General features: G+C 33.3%; 4 protein-coding genes and 1 long non-coding RNA gene across 5 annotated transcripts; 4 read left to right on the top strand and 1 right to left on the bottom strand.

The window, feature by feature from the left end:
- The first annotated feature begins 209 nt into the window (after positions 1-209).
- Positions 210-3,080, top strand: LOC100808750 (uncharacterized). The gene is given in 5 exon segments (NM_001255124.2): positions 210-612; positions 679-908; positions 1,019-1,117; positions 1,363-1,436; positions 2,600-3,080. Coding segments are annotated over 5 exon segments (930 nt in total). The 5' UTR covers positions 210-311; the 3' UTR covers positions 2,826-3,080.
- A 998-nt stretch (positions 3,081-4,078) lies between these two features.
- Positions 4,079-7,536, top strand: LOC100809293 (uncharacterized). Its single transcript, XM_003537770.5, has 5 exons — positions 4,079-4,482; positions 4,693-4,743; positions 5,443-5,576; positions 6,620-6,720; positions 7,181-7,536. Exons 1-5 carry the CDS (start codon positions 4,174-4,176, stop codon positions 7,351-7,353), a joined length of 768 nt encoding a protein of 255 aa, XP_003537818.1. The 5' UTR covers positions 4,079-4,173; the 3' UTR covers positions 7,354-7,536.
- Positions 7,537-8,236: 700 nt separating this feature from the next.
- On the top strand, positions 8,237-10,604 carry LOC121173025 (uncharacterized). The gene is made up of 2 exons (XR_005887123.1): positions 8,237-8,442; positions 10,382-10,604. It is a non-coding gene; the product is annotated as an uncharacterized lncRNA (long non-coding RNA).
- A 6,528-nt stretch (positions 10,605-17,132) lies between these two features.
- Positions 17,133-21,162, top strand: LOC100808226 (WEB family protein At3g02930, chloroplastic). Its single transcript, XM_003537768.5, has 3 exons — positions 17,133-17,427; positions 17,889-18,093; positions 18,496-21,162. The coding sequence occupies exons 1-3, from the start codon at positions 17,411-17,413 to the stop codon at positions 20,827-20,829; spliced, it is 2,556 nt and encodes an 851-aa protein (XP_003537816.1). The 5' UTR covers positions 17,133-17,410; the 3' UTR covers positions 20,830-21,162.
- Positions 21,163-22,905: 1,743 nt separating this feature from the next.
- LOC100781707 (transcription factor MYB53) lies at positions 22,906-24,685 on the bottom strand. The gene is made up of 4 exons (XM_003538942.5): positions 24,605-24,685; positions 24,211-24,501; positions 23,300-24,037; positions 22,906-23,151 (listed from the first exon to the last, which is right to left on the bottom strand). Exons 2-4 carry the CDS (start codon positions 24,483-24,485, stop codon positions 23,142-23,144), a joined length of 1,023 nt encoding a protein of 340 aa, XP_003538990.2. The 5' UTR covers positions 24,486-24,501; positions 24,605-24,685; the 3' UTR covers positions 22,906-23,141.
- Positions 24,686-26,117: the final 1,432 nt, after the last annotated feature.

The raw sequence follows: 26,117 nt of genomic DNA, 5'->3' as shown, positions 1-26,117 counted from the left end.
TTTGAAGAATAAATTATACTATTTAGGTGTTGGTTGTTTAAAAAAAACTAAATTTAAATTGTCTAAAAGAATAAATTATATTACAGAAGGTTTATGTAATATAAAAACTAGTTATCCTTTAACTACAACTAGAAAATGCACTTTAATTTTATAGATGATTATTATAGAGATGGTAAAAAAGGGGGTAAGCAATGAGCCATGGAAATTTTGTTCCCAATTTGTTTCGGATCTGTGTTGACAAACCCTAACCCTGAGGAGTATGAGTGGTTACTGAGATTGAGGAATTGACGAAAAGGAAAGGAAAGGGGGAGATGTACCTGAAGAAACCGCTATGGAGTGAAACAGGGAAAGACGATGGTGGAAGTGCAAAGACAGAAGAAGAGGATCATGGTGATGGTGCAGTGAGTGAGGTCGTGAAGTCACTGCAGCAACAGAGAGTGTATAGAGAAGTCACTCTTGCACTCAGAACTGGCCTCAGAGACGCGCGTGCCGAGTTCTCCTTTCTCCGTGTTCGCGCTCTCCGTTCCATTCTCAAGTTCCTGCGTTCCGTTGCGGAGTCCGGTTCAACCATCGACCTCTTTAACCAAACCCAATCCATTCCCCAACTCCAAGGTCTCTTCTGTTCTCTTTTGCATTCTGTTAAATATGTGTTTGTTCATTGTTCATTGCTATTTGCAGTGGTTCCGGTCTTGTTTCATCACTCGCTCAAAGAAAGTGGGGATGATGATTACAATGAGAAGAAGATCAAGGTAGGGGATTTGAGTCATATATTATTTGGTGTTGAACCGATGAAGTTGACGAGTCCATCCACTGATGCTGAAGTTGCGCTCGCTCTTAGAGTCTTGGAAGGGTGTTGTTTGCTTCACCCTCAGAGTACGGCTCTCGCCCATCAACACAACGCTATTCAGGTCAGGTGTCCATCATTTTTTTGTTTACATCTTTTCGTGTTTTCCATTTCTGTAAAAACAAACTGTTAGCTACTAAGTTGTTTATGTAAAAATTGCTGCCACCTTTGCAGGTTTTAATGAATATATTATCCACTCGTGGAGTGCTTGAGCAAGGTGCATGCTTAGATGCTCTAATCTCATTGATGGTGGATTCATCATCCAATCAAATGGTACCCTGACTCTTTCTTGACTTTACATCATTTGCAAATATGTTTCTTTTGTCCTCCTTCCATTCTTTTCTGTTTTAAAAAACTTTAAATATCCGAGGGTCTTGGCTTAGCTGATAGGATGTACTGATTGATGTTCCTCTTGATGCTTATCAGATAGTTTGTCTAAGGTTTTGCTGCTAAAGAACATTTTCTTTGTCAGTTCATTTTTTTCTTCAAATTTCTCTCTCTTGATAATTATTTATCAGGATTTCGAGAAATGTAGTGGTATCATGGAAGTTGCTGACCTTCTAAGAGACAAACAACTGGATGAAAATCTCAGGTACTGCTGCTTTTTACAACTAGTCTCATTCATTTTAATGCTCTATAACTTGTCTGATATGGATCTTTGGCTCTCTTCTGTAGATAAGTAGTATGTAGGTGCTCTATTCTTGTTGGTCATGTTTGGTTATTCCTGTAAAATTGTATTAGCTTACCTTGTCATTTCTTCAAGATATTATTATGTAGAGGCTTTTTATATGGTATTAGAAGAGAGCATCAGAATTTCTAATTTAGCAAGCTCAGATCATTTGATTATTTTTCTTATTCGTTTCTGAAATGTGAAAGAAAATGTGAGTGGTTATGATGTAAGATTGCTGGAGTAGAGGTAAAGCAGTTAGAAAAGAAAACAAGCTTGCCACACCGAAGAGATGAAGGGAGAATCTGCTAAGTAAATTCTTTCGCCTTAATTTCATTGAATTTCCCTAAACCTTTGTCAAACTAAAAGGACAACTCCAGAACACCTTTTTATCCATTTACCTTGCAAAACCTCAGACTTCGTTAGCAAAGTATACGTTCAAATTTCAGTGTTCCAAAAACAGCCCAAGCATGTTACTCAAAACTGCCAAACTACCTCACAAGGATAAAGAGATGACTATTGGACTATTGGTTACAGTCTTACAGAACATTTATGACACCTACTGGAATGTGATGGAAAGGGCCTTGTGAGGTCTCTGCGCTTGTAACAAGTCATTATTGTTTATCCTATCAAGTATTGTAGTCCGAATAAAAGCTGTAGCCTAAACATTGCTAAACAATTGGAACTTAGGGAGAGGAGAAAGGTTTCCAATAAGAAATTGGGAAAAACATTTACCGATGAATAAACCTGAAGGACCTAACGTCCAAGTGCAGGCATCTAGAGTATGATAGGTATGGAAGAATCAAGAATCAAGAATTTGATACAAAGACGTCACCACACGTCAAATTAGAAGTCTTTTTCTTCTCTTTTGATTGCCTAATCTATATAAAGGAATTTCTGTAAGTTGGAATGCAATGTAAATGTGTAAACCTTGAGATTATTAAGCTTGTTGTGGCAAATTTTTGCCTTGGGAAAAGATGAAAAATTGGTTGTTTTTTATTCTTATTTCAAGCACTTTGTTTGTCATGTGGTGGCTTGCTATCTCTAGGTAACTCAATTATAATAATAAAGGACCTGTTGTATCTTAGGTTAAAATGTGGAGAGTTTTTGCTGCTGCTCATTGGACATGTCAATGGAAGAGATGCACCTCCTTTGGCAACTATACATGAAGATACAAGGCGTCTTCTAGGGGAGAAATCAGCCTCTTTGATATGGGCTGCTAGTCAGTTCGGCTCAACACTAGATCCAGAGCAGAGACTAACAGCTCTTCAGATCCAGGCTCGCAGGGTCCTTGAATCATTGGACTTGTACTAAATTTTAAGGATAGCATCTGCAACTTTAGGCAATTGTCATCATTGATTTGAAAAAATTTGCAGAGAATGTGCTCCTTTTGGTTTTCGATTTTTGTATGTGTATTCGCCTTTCTTAGCTACAATAATAATTGCTGTTGCAATCTGGTTAAGCTTTTACTATTTTTATTTTGAAGTTGTATGCTTTTCTTCTAAAGCAACTATTGATGAAGGAAAGAAAGTGTGTATTCGACTAAGTTCTTAACATAATTTATACTAATGTTTGCCCCCTGGGGTTACATATTGGTACACATAATTTACCAACCTCACCCGGAATGCATCAGCATCTCGGTTACTGAATCCTGTATTCCTGTATCGTAATCCCCCTCTGCTAATTAAATCTGAAATCTATATATATTGTTTTTTGCTAATAATTGTCCAGTAGTAATGACTAAAAGAGATAAAATTAGATTTTTTTTATTGAAAAATGTAATATTTAATGAGGTTGATATATTCATATCGTAATCTTTAATAAAAAAGTTTTTATTTATTATTTTTCAAGCATTGTACCATTGGCTTTAGTTATGGTAATAATTATTAAAGTTAATGTCATCTATATCTATATTTTTAAGATAGAAGCTGTCTCATTTATTAGGACCAATGTTGTACAATAAACAAAAAAAAGCAAAACGATTAGATGAATGACTAATGCATAGCCTCTGGATAATATTTAGGAATGTGTTTGCTGCTGCGTATCCTGAACCAAAATGTCCACATTTGACTTGAAATTACTCACTTTTGTGTTGGATGAAGAACCAAACACAATTTTTTACAAGTTTTCTTTAAAATTTGTTTGTTTGTGCAAGTATCTCCATTTTATTAGAAATGCTATACATAAAATACTTCCGCATGTTTGAATAATATTTTATATCAGATAGGTTTTAAAAATTTACTCTTTTGAATTTTCAACAAGAATACCCAATATTGTAAATTGATTGAAATGGGAATAAATTAATTCGAATATTAACTAGAAGTAATTAAAAGAGTCAATAATTAAATTAGTGTTTTAAAAAATTAATAACATTGACAAAAACTAAATTAGCTTACTTTTTACAATATACTTTTATTTTTAATTTTCTAAAAAACTAAATTAGGGTAGTGAATATTTATTTTAAAAATGATTTTGATGTTTATTTATTGACAAAGATTTAATCAATTTTTTATTATGAAGTTATTGGTTGGAGTGATATAATAGAATTCCAAAAAAATGAGCTATTAGATTTTGCTGGGAGTAAAGCCGATAAATACTTAATAGTTATGTCATGCGTGGCCGAGAAGAGAAGTGAACTGAAGGGTGGGTGGTGTGATTGAGTATGAGCATGAATTCTCTCCTAGCAAGCACGCGTGCTTCTTCTTCTCCATTATACCAACACTCTTCCACCTTGACACTCAGACAACCCCATTTTCTTTTCATCTCCTCCAATTCCAAGTCGTCTGCATTTCCATTGGTTGCATATTGTTCCTCTGCCCCTTCACCCAATGAATCAGACCAAACCATTCTTCTAAACGGAACCTTTCATTCTCAAGTCACAACCCCCAAAATCCCTCCCTTTGTATCTCCTGTCCCCAAGCTTAGCTTCAGCGACCAAGCTTTCTTTCTCCTCGCTTTCATCGCCTCCACGGTATGATCCCTTTGGGGCTAATTTTTTAGGTTTTCGTCTTTCTAAATCAGAATTCTTATAAAGAAACAGTGTTACTTCAACTAAAACTAACGTTGTTCCAAATCTTCTTAGTTAATCGTTACCTCCCCCCCCCCCCCCCCCCTCGAATTTCTACTTTCGATTTGAATTAAAATTGTTGCTCACGAGATGTTTTGATTCACGTTTCTACAGACGTCAGTGGCATTCACTAGCCTTGTTTTTGCTGCTGTTCCCACCCTATTTGTAAGTTGTCTATCACATTCTAGCAGGTTGCATTTGCTTCCTTTTGGTTCTGTAAAGTATATTCATACATTGAGATTTCATTGTTTAAATTTCTAATTAAGAAGAGTTCTGGCTGAACAAAGTGTCAAGTATTCATACTTGTATCAAATAGGTTTACCAAGGAGGAATCGTTAGCTGTTTAGTAAGTTAAACACCTAAAAAGGATTTGGAATCTGCACATAAGACCTCTTCGACTGGAAAGAATGCTATTGCTAGGCTCAATCGTATTCCAATTTAGATACCCCTTTATGTGACTTATGTTAAAAAGATGTCCTACATATAATGTGGATTGATCTTTGGTTTTAATGTTTTGGTGTAAGCTCTTCCTCCTTCTGTTTGATTTGATTCAGTGGGAATTTGACTTGGCTTATTCACTATGCCTAGAACACTTCTTTCTGCAACAACATTGTAATTCCCAAGCCCCTGGGTTAAGGAGGAGGGTTATGTTAGGCCCTCGGCAGCCAACGTAAAACTTGATGTTATACTTTTCATGGATTAGCCGACCTCACCTAGTGGGATAAGGTTTTGTTGTTGTTGTTGTTGTTATGTTTTTATCACTGTATGTTTTCATGTCTAGGCATACCATATGTCATCCCCTTGTTTGTGTTATTTGGATAATTGTTAAACCTAAACAATCTCTAAATACTATGTCTTCCTTAGGCAATGAGAAATGCTGCATTATCCCTTTCAAAGCTGGCAGATACAGCTCGTGAGGAGCTCCCTAGTACCATGGCTGCTATTAGGCTTTCGGGGATGGAGATAAGTGATCTAACACTAGAACTAAGTGATCTAAGGTAACAATGATTACCTTCTTTGAATTCATTGTTGTTGTGTTTCTTTCCATATATTATGTCTTTCCAGATGTTGGTTATTTTTAAGATTATTAACTGTACATATTAGTTCTGTTTTGTGCTACTTATTTGTACTGCTGTCCTATAGTGTACCAAAACCTGCATTTAATGCATTCTTACTAGTATCATTAAAGCAGAAATGCAAGAGACAAATATATTCATTAAAAGGGTTTCTCTCATTCTAGTGTTCTTCTTGCTTTTAGTTGCTGGGTGTTGAAAACTCATTCTTAAGAGTATAGATTGACTGTAATTTACTTAAGCCAATCTGTTGACCCTAAGCACTCCATATTTCTAGCCACAAAAGATTTGTAAATTGTAACAATTTATGGAACAAGAGGTTTCCATGCCAGTGATTTGAACAATTTATAAGATTGTTTCATATACAGTTCCTTTGGAACAGCAAGACATGGATATTATGAACTTACATCAACAGGAATTGGACCCTTCAGGAAGACTTTTCTCCTCTCGCCCTGATTGCTTCATGCAAGACTCGTAATTCTTATGATTGGTTTCCCTTCTGAAGTTTAGCTGGTCCTGGGAGAGTTCCTTTTGAACCCTTCTATTCCATCATTGGAAGATGTGTTTGGCTGTTCACCCACTGTTTTGTTTATTATGCAAGTGAAAAGTACTGACATATACCTTTCAATCTGATAGAACTCTATAAATTTTATCAGGAAAGTATGATTTTTTAAAATTTTGGACATTTGGCAACCACTAATGATAAAAAAGTAGATACTCTTTTATCAGGAAAGGAAACGCTAGCAACACTTTCTTTCACACACTCTTCATTATTGGGCGGGGTTTGTGAAACCCACACAGCATTCCCTCTTATTAAGCAGGTCCCACAAAAATTTCACCTAATAATAAGAGTGTTAAGAAGAGTTTGTAAAAAAATGCTAGTTTCCCTCTTATGAGGAATTGGTTTTCAAAGTCAGCTTTAACTGTGTTGCGTATCTTGATCTAATCATTTGTTTTTTGGCAATTAGCCAGGAAATAGCAGATGGAGTCAACAAGTCAGCTCAAGCTTTGCAAGCTGCAGAAGCTGGAATCCGACAGATTGGTTCAGTGGCACAACAACAAACCGTATGTATGTATGCTGTGTCTGCCTAGATTCCTTTATTTTTTTTCCCCAATTAATCTTAACTACAATATTTGGCAGCACAGTCATGTACAGAGAAGAAATAAAAGAGGGAAGGCAAAGAATCTGGGATTTTTAAATTCGTTGTTTCATGTGTAGAAACGTTGAGTTTAATTTTTCAATAAGGATGATTTGTGTAAAGGAACTCACTCAAGTGTTACTTGAATAATACATACCCGCACACTAATCAATCATCAATCTCTTTGCACACTTGCATTCATATACAGACAGAGCTTTGAATTCATTCCATTTAACAGCTAAAACATTGAATTATTAAGTAGTCAATTTTCTTTTAAGCAAGCAAAAGAGATCCTGTATTGGAGCATTTGTTGATACATGGGTTGATATCAGAGCAATCTTATCTTTCTTCTATGCTAGTCTGATTATAGTTTGGTTTGGTTTAATACAGCTATGATTCAAGAGAGGGCAAGTTTACCCGTAATTTCTTTGCAACCTGCTGTTGCTGGAGCTGCTAGAAAGACTTCTAGAGCAGTTGGCCGAGCCACAAAGAGCTTGTTGAACATCATTTCAGGAAGGCAAGACGCAACAGCAGAATATGATGATGACGTAACTTACATGTGAGAGATCAGTTAAAATGGTTCTACTGCGTGAATATTCATTCTCTTTGCTCAATGCTCACGACCCAAATCTAGTGTAGGAGGAGGATACTGTAAATTATGAAAGGATTTGAATATCTTGTGTCGTAATGTATAAGCTTGACCTTTTTACGCACGACTCACAAATAAAGGTGCGGTTATAATTGCAGCACTCAGTTGGCATTTACAAACACATGCCATATTCATTGCCCTGCTGAGAACCAAAGTGCGTGCGTTGCAAATGATTCTGTAGCAGTAGTACAGAGCCGCCAAGTTTATTTTTTTGAAGCATATCAGAATTTATGTTTGCATGACACGGTAAATTTGATTATTAACTTCATCCTAAAACAAACCATTGCACAATTTTTTTAATGAAATTTATGGAAAAATCACACTATATAAATTTATCACATTTTAAAGTATTTTATTTATTTATTTTGTGATAGCTAATTTTTTTTTCTCCCCATATACTCACATTCTATTTTTGCACCCCAAATTCTCATTTTCCGATCTCTTAAATAAGCCCCGTTGCATGTTCCACCCACCATAAGATTTGGACAAACTCCGAAGCTTAGAGTGGATTCCAAAACAACAATAAATAATAATGACGTATATTTTTTTTATTAAATAACAATGTATATTTTTACAAGGTTAAAAAGTTCATCTAAGTATTAGTACATAAATAGATAAAGTAAAATTATGTTAGATAATCATTAAGTTTTAAAAACAATTAGATTATAAATATATTTATAAAAGAATTTAAGTGTTTTTTAAACAAAAAAAATTATCCTACATATTAAACATAAACATAAACATAGTGTTCATAGCCTAATTATTTTAAAATAAAAGTCTTGAATGAATAAATTTCAGTTAAATTGTAAAGTGAGCGAGAGGAAGAGAGTTTTGTGGGGGTAAGGAGAAGGAAGATGGAGAAGGAGAAGCATTGGATATCGAAATCGAATTCAAAGGTGTGTAAAAGATGCAAGCAAAACTATGAGCCGGCTTCTAACACTTGAACCTCTTGCCGTTTCCACACTTCCTTCTTCGTTTGTCGCCGTCACGACGATCAAAAGAGGTCTGTGACTCTCTTTCCCCTTTCTTTCTATCATTTTCTTTTCAATTTAATCTCATATAGACGTGCAATTTTTAATTGATCATCATGCTCAGCAGGATTACATTCCTCTGTTCTCAAAGGTTAATTTTCCCATGACATCACCTTCCTTTATTGAATGATGTTCTTGTAATGAGTGTTTTAGTTTAGCTCATGTTCTGCTTTTTTTTCTTTCTTTTTTCATTTTTACGGCAAATTTTAATTTTTTTAGCAGAGAGATCGAACCCGCATCCTTTCCTCTCTTCCCTTCTCCCTTAACCATCCTACTCACCTTACATCTCCCCGCCTATATTTTTAGGAATTTCATTTATGTCATGCCATCATCTTTGTCACTGTTTTGATGGCTGGTTTATTTCTCATCTATAAATGGGATGTCATATTGCCTTTAGTGCAACTTGTGGTCTTCTTCCCAACACAGGATAAAAAAACTAATTCTGCATAAAATAGGTTGATAAGCTAATCGTGCAGTGTTGTTCACAACTTGCATAGTATTTTTAAAAGAAAAACTCTGGGCAGAGGTTGAAGTGTTAGAAGCCACAACTTAGACGAAATAATATAAAAATGGAATTTCTTGATTAAGTTGTGGTTCTAGATGATGATTTACATAAAACATATATTTTTTTAAAAGTATCATGGCTTCATTATTGTGACCATAAATTGTAAGAATGATGGAATATGTACACCTGTGGCTGTCACATTTATTTTGGTTAGAAAGAACTTTTTGGCTTCTGCCAGTGGTTTGTTGATGATGGATACAATGTTTGTATGATCCCTGATGCCATGTTAAAAGCATTTTATTTGTTATGTATTAGAAACTACTAAGGCTTTAACACCGTAGAATCTCACCTTTGAGTGTTTTACATGTGAGTAGAGAGAGAAGACTGGTAGAAACCCCAGTTAGGAGAGTAGCCTAGATGTAGAAAGTGATTGATCATAGGCAAAACCTTGAAACTATTAAGAAGGATTTGGAGGTAAAGGGTTTGTCTATGAACATGATTCATAATAAAACTATGGCATTGCTTGATAAATGTAACTGACTCCATCTAGTAGGAAAACTCTTAGACGTTGTTGTTGTACCAAGATTCTAAGATTTCATTTAGCTGTAAGAAACTAAACTAAGAATTCATAGTTCACTACTTTCCTTTTATTACAATTGTCAATTGTCAAAAACTGAGTTTGACTGCAATCTTCTAACACTGACTAAGTTTCTGATATATTTCCTTCTTGATTATTTTTAACACGGTTACATTACTGTATTCACTATCCAAAAGTCTTAACAATTTCCCTGACAAAAAGGACAATTTGTCCAATAACATATTTCTGTTCTCTAACTATTTCTTGGATCCAGTTTGTTGTTGGAGCTCCAGGTGCTCTGCGTCTTTGTGTAAGGTTGTTCTTCAGTTGTCAAAATCTGTTTTTCTAAAAAATTTCACACTTATAGCCTCAAATTTCTACTAGAACCCCGGAGGATTAACATGTCACTGTGTCAGACATGCCATGTTCAGTGCAATTTTTTAGTGGTAATTTGCAAAACATACCAAGCAGGATTAAGTTTTGTGAATACTTGTTCTTTCTCTGTTCCAAAGGGTGAAATTCTTAAATAAAGCAAAGCATAATTTGCCAATGTTATGTTTGGACAACTAAATTGGAGTACGTTACAAAGAAGTAACATAAATGAGGAACTGTTGATATTATTAACGTTTGTTCTTAAAAGGCAACGGGATAGACAGCCTGCTGCCTATTATTTTAGGAATGAAGTATTAAGCTGACCAGATCTTAGGGTTAGCTTCATCACCTTAGCAGGTGTAAGCCAGGCTGGTGACCTAGAATTTTCATATTTTTGTTCGAGTTGAATTATCTATCTATTCCCATATTCTGTCATTTTTTTTTGTTAATTATGAAGGTACTATGAATTGGGCCCGGATGATCCACCTTATGCTGCCAAGTTCTATGACTGTTGTGGGGCTGAAGACCCTGAAGCTTCTGGCTGCACAACCAATTTTCATGTCTCTTATGACGAAGACTGATGATATAATATCTCATCTTACTACTTAGTATTGGACAATTTACCATCATCATACTTGTCTCATTTTTACCAATATATATGTTTTCAGATTCTTCATCTATACCTTGTTTTGTTGTGCACAAACTGAGTTTGATGATCATGTTTTCTTAATTTCTAATTTTTCATCTGCACGTATTCCTTGTAAATGATTTTCATATTATTTCTAAACATCACTAGTGGCCATCTCTCGTGGGATGCGATTGCAATTGGGACTTGGAACACTGCCATGCCTTACCTTTTAGGATTTATGTTTTTCCGGTGCTCTACATCATATTTTTGAGGGTATTGCGGTCGTGTAATAATATATGAATATTATTTTATTCCAAACAAATCTATTAACAGTTATTAATTTTTTTTAGCACATTATATCATCTATTAGACTTTACACTTCTCTCTCTAGATGTCATCTAGTATTTTTTAGGTGTCCGCCTACAATTTTTCTTGGGGTTAGATGTTCAGGTTGGCCTCTTTTTCAACTAATCCAGTACTACCTATAGGAGCCCATCTACACAGTTAGGTGTTCTGCATTCTTTAGTTAATTTAATTTATTACTAATATTTGAAAGAGTGGAGGCATGAGGAACCATATAGCCATATAGGCGTATACCTTTTATATATATATACGGAGACATTTTAAAAGTTATCTTGTTATGAAAGGATAATTTTTTTTTGGTTCAATATCTAAATTATTTTAAAGTTCATGCAACTATAATTTAATATAAAGTATTAATTTTTACATTATAAAATTGAAATTTTCTATGTTTTGGTTGGAGATATTATTGCAAAATAATATATGCCTACATATATAAATTAATCCAACCAAGCAAGAAATTCATAAATATAAATGAAGAAAATGTTTTTTTTTTTAATTTAACATATAATTAAATAACATTTTCAAAATATTTTTTTTTTGCTGAAATTTCAAAATCATTTAATATCAAGTGAATATATTACTCTAACACTTTAAGCATATTTAAATTTCTAAGATAATTACCAATCTATATGAAGAAGTACATTACTTTAAGTACACTCAAAACCACTGTTTTTCCATCGAGTACTTGTGTAGGTATAACCGCTAAATTAGAAAAAAAAAAATATTTGGATACCATCATATGTTTGTAATCTTAGTCAATCTTCATGTGATACTTAATTGAGTTTTTATTTGTTTTTAAATAATTTCTTTTACTACGTTCATGTAAAAGTTAACCAGCATAGACACGTAATGATCACAAAATATACTGTAGTTTCTGACTAAATAGTTGGATATAATGTTTAGATAAATCTTCAAAATAGTGATTTTTAAGGTATAAATTCATGACATTACATATAAAACTTATCTTAATCTATCTTTAAATCATATTTCACTTTTTATTACTATCACGACCGATCACTTAAGTTATATTTTATTTTAGATAAAAGTTTGAAACATCTCATAAAAAAGAAGATAATAAGTTGAAGCATGTAGTTTTTGGGAATTTTAATGCACATTCTAAAATTTCGAGACAAAAGATAAAAAAGAGAGAGAATTTATTGCTTTAAAAGTATTTTTGAGTTTTCTCAACTAAATCCAAACCATGAACATAAGAACATGAATTTTTGACATATGCGGAAGTGATTTGTTTTTTTTCATTCACAAAATTTAGTGAATGCAACAAGAATAAAGCGGAAATTGGTCTGTCATCTGACATTTTGCATGTGACAAAATCTTTGGGGAGCGATTATTAATGAAAGGAACTGCAGGTGGTGCCGCTAGCAAAACAACCAACTAATGTGTTTGTTTGTCATGAGTGGCGTTAGCGTGGTCTAGTTAATTGAAGTAAAAATAAGAGTGGTTTGAGGAATGAGGCAAAAGGGTAAGAAATACTCATTGACTATTGTGTGTGTGTGATTAATTCAATTCATTAATATTAAAAGGATTTGAGAGGGAGAAAGAAACAATACAACATGCTCCCCACCTAAGGATGATGATGATGTTACGTGTTTGCTGTCTGTACTTGTGCCAATCTGAATCTGCAATTGCAAATTAAACCAGATGAGTTTTTTGCCATTTTTATTTTGATACCTCTTCCCATGTGCATGCCAGTTGTCTCAAACTTCACAGCTTTGTATTCTCGCGCCATATATATTTATATGACTTGCACCAACCATGCATAAATTTGTCCATGTTAACGATGTCTAACTAGACTTGCTGGCCAAATATAGGCTGCTGTTGCAATTTTCATAGATTTATGTCATTTTATTATTGTGTAATGTTAAATAATAATTGCGTTGCTTTTATCAGTTTATATATGATGGGGTCAACTAGGCAGAAGACAGAAGTTACTATACATAACGCAATTAACATTATTGGTTGAGACATGTCATGTGAGTGGTCATGTGGATGGTATGCAAACAAATTAAACAACAATGACTATTAACCTAATATCTCAATATTTATTTTGTTATCGACTACGCACTAGTCAATCAGTAAAATAGATGGTGTGTGCTATTTGGGAAATCAACAAAAGCTGCTGGACAGATCACTAAAAAGAGGCAGAGAAATAATGATATAAAGGGGAAAGAAAATATCAATTAAGAATGTATTTATAATGCAAAAAATTTCTACACGACAATTCAATTATAAATTATCATCACTTAATTGAACCCACAACACAAGTGACAATAACTTAAGTCCTTAAGTCCAAAGTTCAATGATTATGTGAATAAAATAACATATGTTAAGAAAATATTTTTCTTAACGAGTATTATATTTTCTCGAGAGATTAGTTTCATAGCTTTTAAATATAAAGATAGGTTGGACATGTTGTCAACGAAAAAGATTTTCACATTATTGAAATTTGTTAATTTTTGTAATGAATACTTGTTGGATGGGGGTTGAACCAGCGTTTAAGTTGAGTAAACAATTATCAAACATGCTGTTAGTTACTGGATGCTGCCAGTTTGTCAGATTTGCTGTAGAATCGCAACAACCAAGTAGCATGCTTTTTTATTTTCATAAAAGAAAAATAATGTTTACTATATAATATTATAATTGTCAGTTGACCGAGAGCTTAATCCTGAAGTTGCATTCAAAATGGGCATGGATGCATGCCTACGGTGTAAAGTCAAACATGCTTCTCCATCTCCTCACTTTCCAAGACAACAAACACACAAAATTATATATAGATATTATAGAGTAGTGTATTTTTCCTATTCATATACTAAGAGCAGTAGATTTTAATTTGTTTTGCATGCATTTGTCACACGACATAAATCAAACTCTATCATCTGCTTATTGCTTAGAGTTGTCTATTGATTTTATACACAAATACAACAAATTGTGTGGCAATTCAAGGAAATTATGTGGGGGAGGTATTAGGTTCTCACTTCTAGATAGGGGCGGAACTATCTGTTCCCTAAAGGGGGCTATGGCCCATAATTTTTTTTGTTTACTTTATTTTACATGTGACTTTTTTAAAAAAAAATTAATATTAATTTTCTTTTTAGTTACTCTCAAGGTTTTAAGTTGTGATTATGCTGTAGTTGTGGAGATTTTAAAAATTAATATTAAGAAAATAGTAGAGAAATACACCTGATGTAGATGTAATTATGCTAAATCATGGAAGAACTCTAAAATTTTAATATATTGAATTTAAATCAAGAAATTATTATAAAATATAGAGTTGCATGTGTTCTTTATAAAATAATATTTTTTTTCCCACCTCTCCTTCATATTTATACAATAAGTGGAATGATATTTGCATAAAAAAATTTACAAGAGAGGAGGAGAGAAACATAAGACGTGTAATAAATAATGTCACGAAGAGAGTTTTTTTTTTAATATGTGAAAAAATTATATTAGGACAAGGCATGCCCTTGCAAGACTACTAAATTTAGTAGGAAGGAATTTACAATAAAGTTTATGTTTTGTCTATCAATAGGAGAAATCTGATAATCGATCCCAAGTCACAGTTAGTGTGAACGGAAAATTCGACCAAATGTATCAACCGATATTGAAATGTAATGAAGAGAAAGAGATAAAAAAAAATGTTGTACAAATCGTTTATATGAATAACAAATTCATAGTTACATCTCATTTTTCTCTCATTTTATCAACATGAAAAACCATTTGTAAAATTTAAAAGAAGTACGATTTAACCATTTTGTACTAAATAAAAACAAAATTTTAAATGTAAAAAAAAAAAAAGATTAACTTATTAACGCTCTCGTCTATCTTACATTCTTGCATGGAAAATCCTCTGAATTGAAGTTAAGGTGAGAACAAGGAAAGGGATAAGTAGGCGACAAATTGAATTCCAGTTTTCATCCATCATTCATACGGAATATGTCACAAATTAATTTGTATGCAAAGGTTGACGTTTAACATTAAAATCACGCATGAATAAATAGTTGTACATATTTGTGGAGTGAATTAAGTTGGAATCACTTATTCATTCATTCACTTGCAAGTTGTACCTAATTTTTAAAACCTCAAATTCCAATCAGTTTTGCCATATCCACAAGATAAAGGATTGTTGGTTGCTAGTCAGCTTCTTACCGTCCATACCAAAGTTGATCCCTTGGCAACTTCACTTCTAGTATTAAACTAATTTTGTTTATTGCGCCATTTGCGTAAAGCAGCTACTTGTTTACGCTATTCAAAAGACAACAGTACAAATTGGAAAAAATAAATAAATACAAAACCAACGATAACAACAAGAGTAATGATAAACGTGCGTTTCATTTTTTGGTGAATTGATGAGTTGAAAACAAGAGAAGATATGAAAAAAGAAACAAAAAAGTACAGATAATGATAGATATGTTAACGTGGTGTGATGAAAAATAAAGTGAAGACCAGATAAGAAAAAGTGTGTATATTGAGTATTTTTATAAGTAAACTAGAAATGATAATATATTTTAACATAACTAGTCTATAAGTATATATACACAAAAATGATGTCACTTTATTCAAATTCTTCCGTAGAGTGGAGAGGAAGAGGAAATGATTGGCCTTAGCTAAGTTTTAGAGAAAGAAATTAGGTTTGTAAATAAAGAGAAAATTGAGAGAGGGGAGAAAGGATGAAAAAAAATAGTCTTTAATTTATATAAAACTAATTTACCAAAACAATGTTATTAACTATATTTTTAGGTAAAATTTAATAAGGTCTTTGAGTTGATTGAGTGAATAAGATAGTCTCACATTACAGGTAGGTTCGAGTCTCTATTTATCTTTTATATAGTGTTTGATTGGATAATTTTTTTTTTGTTTGGTTAAATTTTTAGAAGGTGATCCAATATTGGAAGGATTCAGATAGGAGGAAAGAGAGATTTAAAACATTTTAATTGTAATAACTAAAATGTTTTTATTTATAATTTAAATTTTAAAATTATAAAGAATGATTTAATTTTTAGAAGGGGGAGGGTGAAAGAGGGATATATAACATCTCTCCTTTATATCATTGTTTCTTGCCCTCTATTTAGATCCAAAGGTTTAAGAGCAATTATTTGAAGGAAAAAAAAGTATTCTAAAAATGACTTTCTATACTTGCGTACAACTGCTCTAAACCATAGTAGCAAAATCATAGATTATTGTTCTTTTCCAAGCCATTCCTCCCTTAAGCTTGTAGATGTACTCCAATTCTTACTTGTGTCCTTTTTGCTATGTTTTAACCATGTAAATGGTCTTAACTACACAATATCATTGCCATTGTGTTGTTCTTCTTGAAACTATGTTGTTATAGATTCTAGAGTTCTAAGGACACTTTTGAACAAAAAGAGAAAGAAAATAAACTTACAAAATATAATATCAAAATGAACTCATTAGTAGTGATTTCGCATGTAGATTTAACACGTGAGCTGACAAGAAACATAACATGTCATACCAATATATCTAGTGTTATTAGTTACATAAGGTTGACTACTAAACTAACTTAATACACCATCTTCAATTTTCAAGACTATTTTAAAATGATTTTAGTTATTAAGTTGTCAGTATCCTATTATTTGTGTGATTAGCAAGGAGTAACAATAAACCATTTAAATACAAAGTCACACTAACATTTTTAACAGCATTAATATATTGAAGATAAAGGAGAAAATTAATTTAAAATATCATTTTCAAGAATTATTTCAAAATTTTAATAATTTCATCAACTAAATTTAAAGCATCCTGCAATTTCAGAAATTACAATAGTAATTAACTCTTAAAAGCATTTTAAAAAGGCCGTTATTATATTACGATTGAACATGTATAGAAGCTTACAAATTTAAAATTCTAGATTACTTTTTAATTAAAAAATATAATAAAAAATAAAAATCAAAGTTAGCAAAAGAACAATCATGCATGCATATTTAAAATTCAATTTCAACATTAACCTTGAATGTATCTTTCTTGGATTTCTATGATAAAAAAATACTACTAAATGGAAGGTAAACAGTAAAAAGTAAAAACTTAATTAGTACTTATTTTTGAAATTGACGTAGCCGTTTTGTGTTTGGAATTCACACAGGAGGTTTTACTTTACCTCTGAAAAAGTTACTCATGGCATTGACAGATTGGGAAAAGGAGAGTTCATGATAGGGTTAGTTTTGTCCATTCATGATTGCACCCAAGAGAAGAAAAAACGGTTAAGAATTAAATGAATAAGAACAGTGTGGCCACTCTGGAAGAAGAGAAGAGAACCAACTCAACTCAAATTAGTATTTGGTTTCTGCGAAATTGCAAAAGCAAAACAACATCCATCTTCTTCTGCAAAATAATTCTAAAAATCCATAATTTGTTGCCGTTCTTCCTTCGTACAATGTCAGAACTACTCTAGCATTCCCAACTCTACAAACACATCATCACCTTTTTGCTTTTTTCTTCTTCTCACTAACTCAGACAACTACCATGGCCTCAAAATCCAGGTTAGCGAACTTTGTCGGTGTCACTTGTGAAGATCTGATTTCGGTTTTCATTCTCTTTTTTTTTTTTTTTTTTCTTTTTCTGCTTGGTGAAGTTTGATCTGGTAATTGTCACTTGCTATTATTGGGTTTTCTCCATTTTTTTAATCTAAATAAATTTCATATTTGTGTGTGTTGAAATTTCGGTGTTTTTCTACTTGCAATTCACAACTGGATTTCGCTTCTTTTTTCGTCTCGATTTTATACAATTGTGTTAGTTCAGGCTTATTATTATACATCATCAGTATCTGCTGTTCTCGCCCTAATTTTCGTATTGGTAATGATTCTGGATGCTTAATTTGCCACTAGAGTTGCTTTTTATGGCTTAGATCCATCCATTGCTTATTTGGTAATTGGTATCTTGTACTGTATGTTTCATTAAATGCATTATTATTTATCTGGTGTTGTCATTTTGAATTTGATAGACCCAATCTATCTGAAAATTCCAACAAAGGATCAATTGCAACTCCTAGAGTCAGTAAAACTAGCAAACTAGCATCCAAGCCAGAATCTGAGTCACCATCACCTTTGCAAAATTCACGGCTTTCTGTGGAACGATCACCACGATCTGTGAATTCAAAGCCCACTGTTGAGCGGAAATCACCAAGACCCTCTGCCACCCCACCTGATGTAAGTTACAAATTGCACTTAAGGTCCCATCTTTCTTTGAGATTTCGGTCATATTTTTCTATATTATCAAATAGCTGCAGCACTTGAACTGTTTTCTTTATTTTCATTTCTAATTTTTTGATCAAGCATTTTAACTTCCTAACATCTCAAGTTGCCTTTAAACCTTTTTTGCTTGAGGATGGATCACTCAGCCAATTAGTGCTAAACTGCTAACTAGTTGACTAATATGCACGACTTCTTACCCTTTGTTCTGAGATGTTCAATATCTGGTTGGAAACTGCTGGGGATGTTTCTTTCATTATTCCTTATAGCTGATTTACAAAAATATTTTAATTAATGTTGGTTTCCTTTTAAGGGTATCTGCACTCTGATCTGTGGGTATATATTCCTTGGTTTTGTCAGAAACAACCCCCAAGAGCTGCAAAGGGTTCCGAGTTACAGAATCAATTGAATCTTGCTCAACAAGACCTAAAGAAAGCAAAAGAGCAGCTTATTCAGGCTGAGAATGAGAAGCTAAAAGCAGTCGATGACTTGAAAGAAGCACAGAGAGTGGCTGAGGAAGCAAATGAGAAACTCCGGGAAGCATTGGTTGCTCAAAAACGGGCTGAGGAGAATTCTGAGATTGAGAAGTTCCGAGCTGTGGAATTGGAACAGGCTGGAATTGAAACTGTTAAGAAGAAGGAAGAAGAATGGCAGAAAGAGATTGAAAGTGTGAGGAACCAATATGCATTGGACATGGATTCTCTTCTCTCCACCACTCAGGAGCTTCAGCGGGTTAAACAAGAACTTGCCATGACTTGTGATGCAAAGAACCAGGCATTGAATCATGCTGATGATGCAACTAAAATTGCCGAGATTCATGCAGAGAAAGCAGAGTTTTTATCAGCTGAATTGGTGCGATTGAAGGCCTTACTAGATTCAAAAGTGGAAACAGAGGCCAGAGAAAATCAGGTTATATTGAAACTTAAAACAGATATAGAAGCTCTCAAGGAAGAACTTGAAAAAGCAAAGGGTTACGATGATAAGTTGTCAGAGAGAGAATCTTTTATTGAACAGCTTAATGTGGAGCTTGAAGCTTCAAAGATGGCTGAATCTTATGCACGTAGCCTGCTAGAGGAGTGGCATAAGAAGGTTGAGGAACTAGAAATGAGGATTGGAGAAGCAAACAAGCTGGAGAGATCTGCATCAGAGTCTTTGGAATCTGTAATGAAACAGCTAGAAGGAAACAATGATTTGTTGCATGAAGCAGAATCTGAAGTTGCTACTCTTAAAGAGAAGGTGGAATTATTAGAAATGACAATTGGGAGACAGAGAGCAGATGTTGAGGATTCACAACGCCAACTTTGTAAGGCTAAGGAAGAAAGTCTTGAAAAGTCAAAGGAAGTTGAGGCTCTGACATCTGAACTTGAGAGGGTTAAGGAAGAGAAAGCACAGGCTCTGAACGATGAAAAGCTTGCTGCTTCTAGTGTGCAGGCCTTATTAGAAGAGAAAAACAAACTTATCAGTGAATTGGAGAATTCTAGGGATGAAGAAGAAAAGAGTAAAAAGGCAATGGAAAGCTTAGCTTCTGCACTACATGAAGTATCTGCAGAAGCTAGAGAAGCCAAAGAAAATCTACTAAACATCCAAGCTGAAAGTGAAAGCTATGATGCCCAGATTGAAGACTTAAAGTTAGTCTTAAAAGCTACTAATGAAAAATACAAGTCCATGCTTGATGAGGCACGACATGAGATTGATGTTCTTGTATGTAGTATTGAAAATTCTAAGAGTGCCTTTGAGAACTCCAAGGCTGAGTGGGAGCAGAGAGAGCTTCAACTAGTCAGCTGCATAAAGAAAAATGAAGAAGAGAAGGTGTCACTGGAAAAAGAAATAAAAAGATTGCTTTATTTGCTTAAAGAAACCGAGGAAGAAGCTAATGCCAACAGGGAGGAAGAAGCTCAGTTGAAGGAAAATCTGAAGGAAGTTGAGGCTGAGGCAATCCAACTGCAGGAAGCTCTTAAGGAAACAACAGCTGAGAACATGAAATTGAAGGAGAACTTATTGGATAAAGAAAATGAGTTGCAGTGTATGTTTCAAGAAAATGATGAACTCCGAATTAGGGAAGCTGAATCTATCAAGAAGGTGGAGGAGTTATCTAAGTTGCTGGAAGAAGCTACAACCAGAAACCACTACACTGAGGAAAATGGGGATCTTACTGACAGTGAGAAGGACTATGATTTGCTTCCTAAAGTAGTTGAATTTTCTGAAGAAAATGGACATGTAGGAGAGGACATTTCAAAGGTAGAGCTTTCAGTGAATCAGGAGGAACTCAAACAAAACAGCATACAGGAAGATAGCATTCTATCCAACGACAAGGCTGAAAAAATTGAATCTCCCAAATATGAGGAAGTGAGTGAAAAACTGGAGGAAAATGAGAGCAAAGAAAAGGAGGGGAGCAAAGCAAAGGATGATTCAGTAGAAGTTGAGTATAAAATGTGGGAGAGCTGCAAGATAGAGAAAAAGGAGTTCTCGCCGGAGAGAGAAGCAGAGCCTGAATCATTTGAAGAGGAAGTTAACTCAAAGATAGAAGAAGGTGGTGAGAGCTTTGATAAGATAAATGGAAATGCTGTAACAGAGAACATTGATGAGAGTGGGAGCCCACCATCAAAACAACAACAATTGAAGAAGAAGAAGAAGCCTTTGCTTGGCAAGTTCGGAAGCCTGCTCAAGAAGAAGGGTGCTAGCAACCAGAAATAGAACAATATTCAACTATGGTATGGGAAGTACATTGAACATTCAATTGTTTGCATGTGTTTGCTTTTATGATTTTTGCTTCTCAGAATAGGACTTTTATGGAATCACGAGGCTTGTAATATTGTTTAGGATTTTTCGCTAGTGCTTCTTTTGGATTGAGGTTCTCCATGTTAGTGGCAAATTGTATGTGACGCAAATGCAGACTCCCTACTTTTTTTCTCCCATCTCTGTTCGTCCCTTGCCCTCCTATCTAGATTTGACGACAGAAGTGGCAAGTTGGATTGTATTTTTCATCATCCCAAATTCAAATGAAAGTTCAGAAAGTTTGATGTTTCAGTTCTGAGGCTTACTTGACATATAATAATGATCATAATGTTAAGTACCACGTTGCTGTTGGAACTTGGAAGAAGCCTGGAAGGCGTTATTTCCATCTCTTTCCCATTAAATGTAATGTAGATTCAACTCGTAATTAATTCTCCCACTATATTACTACCTTAATATAGAATTTGATATTTCCACTTCAACATCTGTTGGTTGTGGCTGCCTTTACTCTGGCCATTCTAGCAAATGGATTTCTAATCCCACAAAGCTTTTTTTTTTGTGTGTGTGTGTGAATAAACTAATCTCACAAAACTTAGATATATATAATTGGTACTGTTTTTTTAATCAAAATTGAGAATGCTGTTCCTATCTCAGTAACCAAAATTGGCAGCGATAATGTCAATTTTGATTCATGTGTGTAGTGTAAGTAACCCTTCTCTTGTAGACAGTGTTTTCTGGTATCTCCGATTTGTCTACCTTTTATACACAAGTTTTTTCATCTGTATTAATATATATGTACTATCATTTTTTGTAAAATAATAATAATAATAATAATAATAATAATAATAATAATAATAATAATAATATTCCATTACAATAATGAGATTTGTAATTAATTAATTAAATACTAATACTGTTTTAAGAAAAACAAATTATATCTGCTAACAAATAATTATATAAGAATAAATAATATATGTATAATGTAAACAACTTTTTTTTCATTGTTATTGAATTATTACAAATCGTCTATATAATAGTTTAATGGCTTTTATAATGAGTATTGAGTCATATAGATGATATTTAATTGATTAATAATATGTAAAATCTTTATATAATTTTAGTGAACCTTCCATTGTAAAATGGAGGAAGTAATACGATTCATGATTTTTTTTTCTTTGTTTGTTAGATCAAAATCAGTAGAAATAGTCTTACCTAACGGATAACAAAAACTCGTCTTTTTGCCAAATGGTAGATTAAAAGGTACCAAGTTATAAGAAAGATTTTCCATGCTGCTTTCTAAGTCTCAGTGTCAGCAGAATTATTGCATAAGTAACTCGGTGTTTGGGCAACGTTTTCGTTAAGGTTTTGAGAAGTTTGACTTTAATTTATCTTCCTTTTATATGTTTTAAAACCTCTTTCTGCTCCAAAACTAAATGGGTCGTTTTCACAGTTTTGTATTTTGTGTTAGCTTAGTCTCCATAACAATTCGTCTTTAATTAGTATTCAATCATTTTTTGCCATTCTTCATGTTTCAAAGTCTCCATGCTGTTCTGTTAATTTGTTCCCCTCTTTTGACTCTTGTTTCTAAGGTGTTAATTTCAAGAGGAAAGATAAGACAGACAACTAGAGCACATATCATTCTCATTAAAGATGAAAAATGAGTTAGTGTAGGTTAGGTTTTACAAAGTTTAGCTTTGGTATATTTTTTTAAAAAAAATTGTAACAAGAGATAAAGAAAGCAAAAAGGCAGAAAAAATATTATTATTATTTTGAATATAACTTATAGTCTTAAGAAACATTTTAAATACTGGTGAAAAAACTATCTTTTTAAAATAAGTTGAATTTTGACAGAAAGTTCATGTGAGGTTACGTCATAAACCGCGATCGGTCACCCTTATTTCTCAATTTGTTTTATTTTCAACCATTCTAAGTATAGAGACTCTAGCTTACATCACAAATAATACTATTATTTTAAGAAAGAAGACTCATATATTGAGTGAGTTGGACTTATGTGCTGCAATTAATGTACGAGGAGGAATAAGAGAGGATTTTATTTATTCTGTAAAATAAATTACAATCTCCATGTTGCATGGTTCGTCTATACAAAATATAATGATTGAATCCAAGATTTAATCCATCTTCAAATGCACATGAACCAACCAACTACTTTTCTAAATGAAACATTCTGTGTTGATCCTAGAGATCAATGATAATTCCTATTATTATCGCAGTGATAGACCTCGAATGCCGTTGTCTTTAAAAGAGACTGTCCACTACTCTTGGCTGCAAAAATATATAGATAGAGAAAAATAAGTATATGTCGTACCATAAATAAATAGAATTTATAAGAGAAACAAAATAAGCACAAGTGGATAGGATGAGCTAAAAAGAAAAACAGTGCAATATTAATATAATCATAAAGGTTACTTACTCTATCTTGAGATCTTTCCAATAAGCATCGCTTACTTCCTCATACATGAAATCTCCCCACATTTCAAAGTTGTTGGTTGAAGTGGAAGAAGGGTCAGAGAACTCATTTGGATTTACCTTGTTTTCCATTTGCATGACATGAGTGGAACAATATTCAGGTGAGGCTGAAACTAGATTTGGAAGAGAATTAACGAATGCTGTTGAAGAAGAATATGGCGCATCAAGCTTTTCAGATTTCATGCTACTCCTATTAATGCTTCCTCCATTGGGTAGAGTTTGCTGCTGATGAGGGGCTTCAAAGCTTTGGATATTTGGCTGATTCTGAGAAGGAAAACCATCAGTTGAACTACCATTATTATAAAGGTTTTGGAGCTTATTAGACTGATTCAACCCCAAAACTTCATTTAGAAAACCATCTGATGGTCCAAATGGATTGAGTAGGTCCAAGTTTGAGGTAGGAACTTGAAGTATGTTCTGCAGCAATTGGAGTTTGGCATCTGATTGTAGCCTTAGAGCATTATGAGTACTGTCCCAAGTGTTTGTGAGAATATTACTCACAATGTTTGTAGCAGCCAGTAACTGTTGGAGATTAGATAGAAGATTAAGGTGATCTGATCTTGGACGATGAGTCACTGGATCTAACCCCATTTGCAGAAGCTTTTTCTTTAAATGAGTGTTCCAGAAATTCTTAATTTCATTATCAGTTCTACCTGGCAGATGACCTGCTATAGCCGACCACCTAATATATATTGGAAATAAATCAAAAATGATTTTGATTATTATGTAGTATTATATATGAAAAATATTAACAAAACATGTACATACATATAAGCCTAACTGAGGAGATGTTTCATTCTAAGTAAGCTTTCCATTTAGTAATGAAATCAATCGAAGGAATAGTAAGTAACTTACTTATTACCAAGAACTGAATGTAAATTAATGATGAGTTGCTGTTCTTCCTCAGAGAATTTTCCTCTTTTGATATCAGGCCTCAAATAATTACTCCACCTTAGCCTGCAACTCTTCCCACACCTGTTCAACCCTGCAAGTTTTGGAAGTGCTCTCCAACTCCCATGCCCATGTTTCTGAATGTAATCCACCAATATTCTATCCTCTTCTGGGGTCCAAGGCCCCTTCTTCAAACCATTTTCATCACTACTGCATGCAAATGGTGTTCTTCCCATCATCACTCACGCTATATAGCTGCATAAACATGCATGTTAGAAATTAAATACTATAAGAATTAGTTTGATTCATGGTGTAGATAACATGACAACAAATTAAAAGAGAGCAAAAGAGTTCATACCTTCCATTGAGTGTTATGAAGTGCAGAATGAGGGTATATATAGACTTGCAAGGAACTCTGTTGGAAGTTAATTGGATATTTATCTGAGGCTGAGAGGCGGTTGTTAATATATAGCAATATAGCATGGCGATATTTGGAATATATAGCAATGCTTAATTCAATACTTGTTTAATTACTATGCTATGACAGAAAATTCCAAGTTTGTCCTGTATTATACATAAGGATAACGACCCTGAAAGACACTCCTTAATAATGTTTATTTTCAAAGGGTGGACGTAAACATGATTAGCCACACTCATTAAGATTCATTTATCAACTACCAGTCTAGAGGCATTAGGTTTCATAATTATAGCAAATATTATTAATTTTTCAAAAATAGAGAATGTGTTAATTAGGAAAACATATATATAAGGTATGCATATGTGCATATATCTAATATCATCTTCTATCTATACCATGTATAAGCTAGTTGCCTAAACAAATTAAGTGCATTAATAGCTTCTTCTCTCCCTTTCTAGTTTTGTCATCTTTACTTAAATTTTCATGTCTAAATACTTTTACTGTTTTACATAGACGAGCATGAAAGTAGCCACGTCAAGTGTCAACGTTAACTCCACCTCCATGACATATTGCTAATTATATACAGAAAGTGCGCGAATAAACCAAGAAAATGAAGGAAAAAATTTCATATTTTCAACGCAACCTTGGCTTGTCCAACAAGAACAAGGCACATACATACGTATAACAATGGCCACCATGTGAGTACTTAAGATGGGGGGCAACAAAGACATCAGCAACAAACTTAAACTACCAACAGGGGTAGGTTTCCACGTGGCATCTGCTTAGCAAGTTTGAAGCTCACTTTGCATGGCCCGTGTGTAGAAGAAATCTCCCTCTCTCTCTCAAAATATGGACTATATATATGTATAACATCGTCCTGTTCATCTTGTATGCAAATCAAATTCAATCAATGTACGCAAAACTAAATAGTCCCTCTGTGGGACCCCAACAAAGCCTTAACGCATTCCTAACGATTAACTAATTCATTTTTTTTTATTCAAATCAATTCATAATTTCGTATCACTGCGAAAACAAAAATATAAACCTTAGGATTGTTTACGTTGATATTTTTTATTTATTTAAAAGAAATTAAATCATTATTATTGATATTGTGAACCTACATTAACAATATGATATATTAACTATATACAAGTATATATTAATAGTTTATACCGATGAAATTATTAGTTAATATAATGAATTATACTATTAAAATATATATAGTCATAATACTTATATCAACAATTTTAATTTCCATAAGATAAAAGGTTATATCTACGAAATAATTAGTATGAGACATTTTTAAATAGTGTAAGCACTTGTCTTTTTTTTTTAAAACGAGTGTAAGCACTTATCTTATACATGTATATAATAGTGAAAGTATGTTCACCGAAAAATTATTAGGGGATTTAGAATAATTATAATTCTTACTAATTTTATATGATATATAATT

Source organism: Glycine max, chromosome 11 (assembly GCF_000004515.6).
Source record: "Glycine max cultivar Williams 82 chromosome 11, Glycine_max_v4.0, whole genome shotgun sequence".
NCBI classification, from domain to species: domain Eukaryota; kingdom Viridiplantae; phylum Streptophyta; class Magnoliopsida; order Fabales; family Fabaceae; genus Glycine; species Glycine max.
The sequence above is the reverse complement of the archived record's forward strand: the minus strand, read 5'-3'. Positions and strand labels throughout refer to the sequence as shown.

Coding starts and splice junctions, on each gene's coding strand:
- LOC100809293 (XM_003537770.5), top strand. CDS start 4,174: ATGAGCATGAATTCTCTCCTAGCAAGCACGCGTGCTTCTTCTTCTCCA. Junction 5,577..6,619: donor CTAGAACTAAGTGATCTAAG/GTAACAATGATT, acceptor TTTGGCAATTAG/CCAGGAAATAGCAGATGGAG. Junction 6,721..7,180: donor GGCACAACAACAAACCGTAT/GTATGTATGCTG, acceptor GGTTTAATACAG/CTATGATTCAAGAGAGGGCA.
- LOC100808226 (XM_003537768.5), top strand. Junction 18,094..18,495: donor CCTCTGCCACCCCACCTGAT/GTAAGTTACAAA, acceptor TGGTTTTGTCAG/AAACAACCCCCAAGAGCTGC.
- LOC100781707 (XM_003538942.5), bottom strand. CDS start 24,485: ATGATGGGAAGAACACCATTTGCATGCAGTAGTGATGAAAATGGTTTG. Junction 24,038..24,210: donor CATTCAGTTCTTGGTAATAA/GTAAGTTACTTA, acceptor AATATATATTAG/GTGGTCGGCTATAGCAGGTC.